This window comes from Habropoda laboriosa, unplaced genomic scaffold (genome assembly GCF_001263275.1).
Source record: "Habropoda laboriosa isolate 0110345459 unplaced genomic scaffold, ASM126327v1 scaffold1199, whole genome shotgun sequence".
Classification (NCBI taxonomy): Eukaryota; Metazoa; Arthropoda; class Insecta; order Hymenoptera; family Apidae; genus Habropoda; species Habropoda laboriosa.
In genome coordinates this window covers 14,013-22,981 of record NW_017101262.1, presented here as the reverse complement: position 1 = coordinate 22,981, position 8,969 = coordinate 14,013, and the positions used below count along the sequence as shown (strand labels likewise).

Sequence of the window (8,969 nt, the reverse complement as noted above, 5' to 3'; positions counted from 1 at the left end):
TCTTTCCGATAATTATGCAAGCCTAAAATGACTCGTTCATTTTTATTTAATATTCACAGACTGAGCCGTTGTCGGCGCACCTCTTCAATTTAGAATCAGAAAGATGGCGGCCATTAAGATCAAGGCTCTCACCAATATTTACATCCGGCAGGATAAAAGAGATGTTCACTCTCATACTCGAGTGTTCCCAGCACTTGGAAAAATACTTGGACAAACAAATTGAAAAAGGAGAGCCCATCGAGTGTCGCGAGTTAACAGCAAAATTCACCACTGACGTCATTGGTTCCTGTGCATTTGGAATCGATATGAGCGCAATGTCAGACGAGGATAGCGAGTTTCGTCGAATGGGCAGAGAAGTGTTCGCTGTAAATTTGGAAAATATCGCACGATTTAAAGCGAGGCAATTCCTGCCAAAGTTATACGCGATGCTCGGATACGTATTCTCTGACAAGAAATACTCGCCGTTCTTCACGAAAGTCGTTGCAGATTCTATAAAATATAGGAAAGAGAATAACATCGTTAGGCCAGATTTTATCAATATGTTAATGGAACTTAAAGAACATCCAGATAAATTAGAAAATATCGGTAAGTTTGGCAAAATATTTTTATCGTGTAGTTTATCAAAAATAGTGAAATCTTTTGCTCTCTCTCTCTCTCTCCCTTTTTTCCAATACATTAATCTCTTGTTTAAAGAAAAATTGGACAATAACGATGTGAACGTATTGTATACTTTTACCAATTCTTGGATTTCCATTTATTATTGGAACACTTCACACTTTAATACAATGTATTAATTACGAAATATTTATTTTGATATATATTTCTTTGTTTATATTGTTCGGTTACATTACCGAATACACTTGATGATATAATTTTTAAGTGAAACACGATATTTTTCATATCAAAGCCGATTTAAGACGAAAATTAAAAATAAAAAGATTGCGTTTCAGGTTTCCTTTTTATGTTATTATCGTTTAAAAACATCACTGTAGACAAGCAAACCTCCCTGCAGTAGTGTGTCGGTATTGCAGATTACTGTACTTCTTGTGTCTTGACGTGCCCTATATTCTTTGGTGTAGGGAGGTTTGCTCGGCTACAGGGATATTTTTAAACGTAAATAACTAAAAAAACGAAGCCTCAAACGCAATTTTTTTATTTTTCATTTTCATCTTATTTTCGCTTCTAGAATCATCCTTGAAATTTTCCACCAGGATTAACTGAGCACCCTGTATGTGTACATACATATACATTTTGAAAGATGCACTTTCATTCAAAGATAACACAAATTTTCTCTTAATTAGGATAATATGATTGAGAACGATTAACATAAATGTCAATGCTTAAATAGCTCATATTAAATCTTCAATGTACAAAATCTATTTTAGCTTCAAAAAAGCGTCAATATATGTATCGGTTAATTGATAAAAATTATTTTTTGCAGAGTTAACGGATACATTACTTGCTGCGCAAGCATTTGTATTCTTCGTAGCGGGTTTCGAAACCTCTTCCTCGACGATGAGCAACGCTCTCTACGAATTAGCTCGAAATCAAGACGTGCAAAATAAGTTACGCAAAGAAATCAGAGCGTGTTGGGATAAAAATAATGGACACTTGAAATACGAGGATATCAAGGGAATGGAATACTTCGACAAGGTATTTAAAGGTACGTGTAAGCAAACAACTTGTAAATAACAAAGTATTTTTCACTGAAAATTTTCATTTTACATTGTTCGTTCTTTGTCGCAAAAGTTAATGATAAAATGAAAAATCGAAAAGTGTTTAATACTTGAATATCACTATAATATTATTAGATTGTTATAATACTTGTTTGGATTGATTTCCGACGAACATAACAAAACCTGAGTAAACGTTACGTTTACGTCAATCGTAACTGCTATCTTCTCACTGTTGTAACGAACGAAAGTTACATCTTTGAGAATTTTTTACTAAAACACTACTCGTATTTATCACGTCGATTTGATTTCGTACGTGTAGGTAATAAAAGGAATATAATGATTGTAGTTAAAAAATACCAAATGAGAATTGCAATAATATTTCTATTGACTGTGTATTTGTAACGGAATCAGTAAAGCACAGTTTATGGCAATTTCAGAGTTTTAATTTCCGATAAATACCTGATATAAACCGTTTCGTTGACAAAAGCTTCATATTTCTCTTTTACGCGTTAACAAATTACTTGGCATAAAAAAGATCACTATAACGATATGTAGGCGATATTGTTTATAAGATATAAAGATCCTCCAAATTTCTTCATAATACGTATATCACATTTTTTTATTTATTTGCTAAAAGTAGCTTGTAAAAAAAAGTAAAAATTCACAGTTGGAAATTCAGAATTATACAAAGTGGTAATTTTTATTGGTTACCTTGCAAAGCTAATAAAAACAGTCATAATTATTTAACGACTAATATTTCAAAGTAAAGTATCTAAATTTAATAATGCACAAAATAATAATTCGTAGTTTACGATTGCTGACAAATTAATGTATTAGTTAATTTAAATTATTTGTTTGAACAGAAACCTTACGGATGTACCCACCAGGAACAATTTTAATGAGGCAAGCAATGTCTGATTATACATTCAATGAGCAACGCTCTCTACGAATTAGCTCGAAATCAAGACGTGCAAAATAAGTTACGCAAAGAAATCAGAGCGTGTTGGGATAAAAATAATGGACACTTGAAATACGAGGATATCAAGGGAATGGAATACTTCGACAAGGTATTTAAAGGTACGTGTAAGCAAACAACTTGTAAATAACAAAGTATTTTTCACTGAAAATTTTCATTTTACATTGTTCGTTCTTTGTCGCAAAAGTTAATGATAAAATGAAAAATCGAAAAGTGTTTAATACTTGAATATCACTATAATATTATTAGATTGTTATAATACTTGTTTGGATTGATTTCCGACGAACATAACAAAACCTGAGTAAACGTTACGTTTACGTCAATCGTAACTGCTATCTTCTCACTGTTGTAACGAACAAAACACTACTCGTATTTATCACGTCGATTTGATTTCGTACGTGTAGGTAATAAAAGGAATATAATGATTGTAGTTAAAAAATACCAAATGAGAATTGCAATAATATTTCTATTGACTGTGTATTTGTAACGGAATCAGTAAAGCACAGTTTATGGCAATTTCAGAGTTTTAATTTCCGATAAATACCTGATATAAACCGTTTCGTTGACAAAAGCTTCATATTTCTCTTTTACGCGTTAACAAATTACTTGGCATAAAAAAGATCACTATAACGATATGTAGGCGATATTGTTTATAAGATATAAAGATCCTCCAAATTTCTTCATAATACGTATATCACATTTTTTTATTTATTTGCTAAAAGTAGCTTGTAAAAAAAAGTAAAAATTCACAGTTGGAAATTCAGAATTATACAAAGTGGTAATTTTTATTGGTTACCTTGCAAAGCTAATAAAAACAGTCATAATTATTTAACGACTAATATTTCAAAGTAAAGTATCTAAATTTAATAATGCACAAAATAATAATTCGTAGTTTACGATTGCTGACAAATTAATGTATTAGTTAATTAAAATTATTTGTTTGAACAGAAACCTTACGGATGTATCCACCAGGAACAATTTTAATGAGGCAAGCAATGTCTGATTATACATTCAATGGACCAAAAGTTACAATACCAAAGGAAACGGCAATATGGATCCCAGTATTAGCGATACATCGAGATCCTGATATCTTTCCAAACCCTGATTCATTTGATCCTGAAAGATTTAACAACGATGTTGTTGCTGCAAGACATTCTATGAATTATCTGCCTTTTGGTGACGGACCAAGAAATTGCATTGGTATGTTAAAATATACAGGGTGTCCCACGCAACCGGAACAGGCTGTACCACCTAAACGGTTGGAAATAGAAGCAGCTGTTATGGATCGAAGTTAAATGGTATCGGACGGTGCATAATATGCAAATGACTTTATACACTTTTGTGCATCCGTATATCAGAAAAATGCAACAGCCCCGTATTTTTAAATGGTAACCTGTGTTTTTGACAGCACCAATTGATGCAGTTTTTTGTGCTCTGTATAAAACATACTTATGCCGTAAACTTATTCGTTAAGAAGTTATCGTAGCTAAGAGTTTTCTGAATTATTTCGGTCTGTTGGCAAGTGTTCTGGAGTATCTACGTTGCAACAAATGTTCGAACAATCTTCCGTTGCAGTCTAAGCTCTTTTCCATCCGCTTCTTAACGTACAAGCACAAAACTTAAAAAAAAAAATAAAAAAGTTTTTAAAAAGACTTTGCATTACTTTTATGTAGAGCACAAAAAACTGCATCAATCGGTACAGTCAAAAACATAGGTTTCCATCTTTAAAAAAGGGATTGTTGCATTTTTTGTATGCACCGATGCAGAAAAGTGCATAAAGTTATTTGCATATTATGCACCATCCGATACTATTTAACTTTGATCTATAATAGTGTCTTCTATTGCCAACCGTTTAGAAGGTACAGCCTGTATACTTAATTGCATATTCTTTTACAACGAGGAAGATTAACCTAAAAATATTGCAGAAAATAAAAATAAAAATGCAGATTATGTTTAATCTTACTTCTGAGTGCTAAATCCTTTGTAAAAATTAGCTTGTATTTTATACACTTTTATTATAGTAACTGGTAGAAAATATTTGTTTCCATATTTTTTTATTATATTGTTAAACATTGGGTTATTTTTACATTTTTAAGGCTTGCCTCTGTTATTTTACTCACTTTTATATTTTTTTTTATTAATTTCTCCAATCTTAAGTGCGATACTAGTTGATGAACAGTTTGTGATATATTTTTTGTAAATTCCATAAATTTTTATAAATTCGTATTTCATACTTCTTTTTTCATTTTTAACGAATAATGCAAATGCGTTTTGTTTAATAATTTTCTAAAAAGTACATTATAGTTTCATCGTTCTTTTATAGGTACTGAATTTGACTAATATGTATGTATGTAAAGTGCATACCTGTAATTAACATAAGTAACATATCATTTTCAGGTGCACGATTCGCAGTTTATCAAACCAAACTTGGACTAATTACAATTATTCGCAATCACAAAGTGGACGTATGCGAAAAAACTATGACGTCTTATGAATTTGACCCAGGAGCAATTTTGTTAGCACCGAAAGATGGAATATATCTGAAGATAACTAAATTATAAAAATAATACAAAAACATGTACAGTATCACCATATTTGCATTAAATTGAAGGTTGTTCTAATTTTCATAAAAATTTACTCGTGTTACGAATATACAAACAATTTCTAGTCAAATGTCAAATGTACATTAATATTCGGTCATCATGGTACTTTAATCATTATTACTCTATATACATATATGTACTGTCCGACAAACCTAAAGTGAAGCTTCTGACGTCGCACAGGGCCTAAAAGGGCCTCGCTGTTAGTAAGCCAATAGGGATAGAATAAGGCTATCGCAGTTACTCTTAGGTCTTCCCTTAGAGTTAGCCAGTAGGAATAGAATAAGGCTATCGCACTTACTCTTCTATGAACAATAGATGACGATCGGGTCTCGTTCAAGCAGTCGGTAAACAGGTGAGCAGTCGATAATTGACCGGAATGATATTTTCAAGCGCTCGAAAAAAAATTAAGTTTACGTCCCGCAGACACCATAAACAGGCGAATAAATGCCTGCGCGACGCCAAACGACGTGCATCACGGTAAACTTTGTTTTTTTTTTTATCCCATGTTCCAAAAATTTGTCTATTATTTCGATAAACTTATTTTACAGGTTAAAATTCAAGCAATCCAATAGTATTTTTCCAAAATTATTCTATGAGTGGGAAACTTTAGCAGCGATTATTGCTATGTTTATTGCTATGAAATGAGCCCAAGGTCGAAATATTATCTTTAAACAAAGCTGAAATATTACGGTTAAAGTGACGACATGTCGTCTGATCTTGTCAAATTTTTCAAAATTTTAACATTAAATAGTGGCTGTTTGATGGCTTTCATTGGCTCTAAAATGTGACTGTCGGTCTGTGGTGGCACGATATATTTCATTGCAGCCAGATATTTTTTAGCTCCTTGAGCAATTTTTTAATGCGCCGAAATCTACTTTTATTATTCAGGAATAGGAAAAGAATATTTACATTTCAGATTTATAACTGTTAAAAAATACTAATACATTTCCTGAGGCTTCCTTTACAATAAAAATTTATTGTGTATGAGTCGCTTAGAAATTAACGTCTGCGCTATTAAATATGTCTTAGGCGCCAACGTATGTAGGTAAGAAGACAAGGCTACCAAATAATTTTTAGTTTTCCGTTCTTTTATCAGCGTGTTACATTATCGACAGCTGACTTAAATTCGTTTGTCTAAACCAAAGCTGCTTAACTTCTTGCTCACGAGCAAATTTCCCCTTCCGCGGTTCCCCCACTATGCGACTGAGATGATCTCGCTCGAGTTGAGGACGCGAGGAGTCCTCCCACCACAACTCCAGCGATAGTTTTTTGGTACGAAATGACTGGTACGAACACGCAGAATGTGTAACATAAACAAAAGGCACTCGCTGGAGTTGTGGTGGGAAGACTCCTCACGTCCTCCCGTCGCGCAGCAACTTGAGCGTGATCATCTTAGTCTAAACCATTTACCTACAACGCAACTTCCCCTCAAGCGCCTGCAGTGTAAGACCCAAGAGTAGTGGGGATGACCTGAACCGCCTATTTTTCCCCTATTCTGCTAGGCTGTGACGTCAGAGGCTTCACTTTAAGTTTGTCGGACACAGTATCTTAGCACAATGAAGTTAACGTATTTATATTTTCATATTCTGTCAAAGCATATTTCCTATACTTAATATAAATGCAAATTAAAAATTATTAATTTATTAAATAATATATTTTGTCAGATATCCCTTTTGTTTACATATAGTAACCGATTAGGGATATTATTAATAATTTTTTGTAAATAATGTGCCGTAATATGCTCCCAATCTTTTATGAATCGCCGCTTCAACTCTTCCTTTGTTATAATTTGTGTTATTCAAATTTTTTTTCGCTTTAAGTAAACATATAAATTTTAGTTGCCCATATGTGGTGTAGGGCCTACTTTGATTGCAATTTATTTTAATTTTTTAAAATTAGTTTAAATCTAGTTTTACATTTAGGCCCGATACATACTATCGATCCGTTCTTGGTTCGATCAAATATTGTTCGACGGTTTAACCCTTACAGTGCCGACTGACAGAATTGTACCTAAGCGAAGAATACCGAACCAATTTGATGTAATTTGGTAAGGTTTGAGAAAAAAATCATAAAAAAAAAGTAAGAATGATATTTACAAAATTCGAAAAGGAACATATTACGAAATAAAGGGAGAATAAATTAATGCCAATTGTATTCCAATATTTGTTGAAAATCATACTAATAATACTTATTCAAAATCATTAAGAAAAATGAAAAAATAAGTTTTCATTTATAAACAGTATTTGCAAATAAGAAGAATCATCGTTTGGTCATAGTTTGATGTAGTCTAGTGACTAGTAACACGTAGTATAAAGCATAAATATTGCATTTTCAATTATTTGTAACAAAATTTCTAATATCAAAACACAAAACTAAATGATAATCCCACGATGCGCAGCAAGCGTCAGGAGGATTACCAGCTACAAAACAAGTGATTCGTGTAGCTAGTATAACATCACTGAAATACAATTCAAATATTACTATTCGACTGCGGATGTTTATGCAAGTAAAATATGTCAAAATATGTAAGAAATATTCAAGAAATATGTAAATAAATATGTAGGAAATATGCAGGAAGTATGCAGGATATGCATGAAACATAGTATAATATATATTGTTATTTTGATTTGTTATAATTCGAATTACAATAAATTACCATAGTTTTTCCAAGTTATTGACTGTAAATTGATGACGTTTGTCAGTTAATATTAATTTGTATGCCGAAAGAGATCGTTCGACATCGCAAGACGTAATTGGGGCATATTTCAGTTTGTGCCAGTAGCGTGCCTCAAGCTCTTTTGTCCTTTCAACAGCTATACCTTTCAAAATGTCTGCAATTTTTGATATAGCATTAAAATTTGGATTTCTCCCTAGAACTGTTTGTATCTTTGTAGAAATTTTTCTTCCACAATCACCAGGTATAGTTTTTAAGTTCTCAGTAGTTTGATTAATTAGTTCCGCAGATTCAATTAGGGGCAACCCTACTGTCTCCAATTTTTTCACGAGTGGCAGTGTTCCGAAGTAAGCTCGTGCGAACGTTAAATCTGGCATAGTCTGTTCATTTCGCAACGCTTCTTGTGCCGATTTAATCGACGTTGCATCTTCTTCATTGAAACTTTCAATTATCTCTTTGATATTGTCGAAATGCGTGGCATAAAATAATGTATATCTATAAAACACTATTTAGATACTTACAAATGTTATCGTGTGAGAGCTCAATGATGGATAAAACGTATTTTCCGAGATGTACACAGTGAAATGCATATGCTGTTATATATGTATGGAATATGCGATAAAATTAATGCATATGTCGTTTAAGCGAAATATGCAAAACATGCATTATGCAAAATATGCAAGGTAAAAAATACATTTTCGATATATATGAATGACGTAATAAACTTCTATTCAAGTCCCACATCTTTATCTTCTTCCATTAAAAATATGCATTTGCATAAACATCCGCAGTCTAATTATTATAAACATTTATAGTTATCCGGCTATTGAAAATGTGTAATATTAACTTACTATTACTCACACAAATAATTTATTCAGCATTGATGGTTACTAATTGAGTTATAATTTTGCCTTCAGTATTCATCCGATACAAGATGTATGCATTCAGTACCATCCTTGAAAAAATTGAAAAAGCTACTTTTTTCCAAAATTTGAGAGTTCTTCTCTCGTCCAATAAATTTATGGGAGGTGTCGACGTAT

General features: G+C 32.3%; 1 protein-coding gene across 2 annotated transcripts in view; it reads left to right on the top strand.

Moving 5' to 3' along the window:
- LOC108578093 (cytochrome P450 6a2-like) overlaps nucleotides 1-5,432 on the top strand; it is a 10,911-nt gene extending 5,479 nt beyond the window's left edge. Inside the window, exons 3-7 of one of the 2 annotated variants that reach the window (XM_017941348.1) lie at nucleotides 60-585; nucleotides 1,442-1,546; nucleotides 2,637-2,753; nucleotides 3,601-3,852; nucleotides 5,050-5,432. In XM_017941348.1, the coding sequence (XP_017796837.1) occupies nucleotides 60-585; nucleotides 1,442-1,546; nucleotides 2,637-2,753; nucleotides 3,601-3,852; nucleotides 5,050-5,213 (1,164 nt within the window). In that variant the 3' untranslated portion in view covers nucleotides 5,214-5,432. Of the gene's footprint in view, nucleotides 1-59; nucleotides 586-1,441; nucleotides 1,664-2,539; nucleotides 2,601-2,636; nucleotides 2,754-3,600; nucleotides 3,853-5,049 lie in introns of both variants that reach the window. The other variant, XM_017941347.1, reaches the window with a different exon arrangement.
- Nucleotides 5,433-8,969: the final 3,537 nt, after the last annotated feature.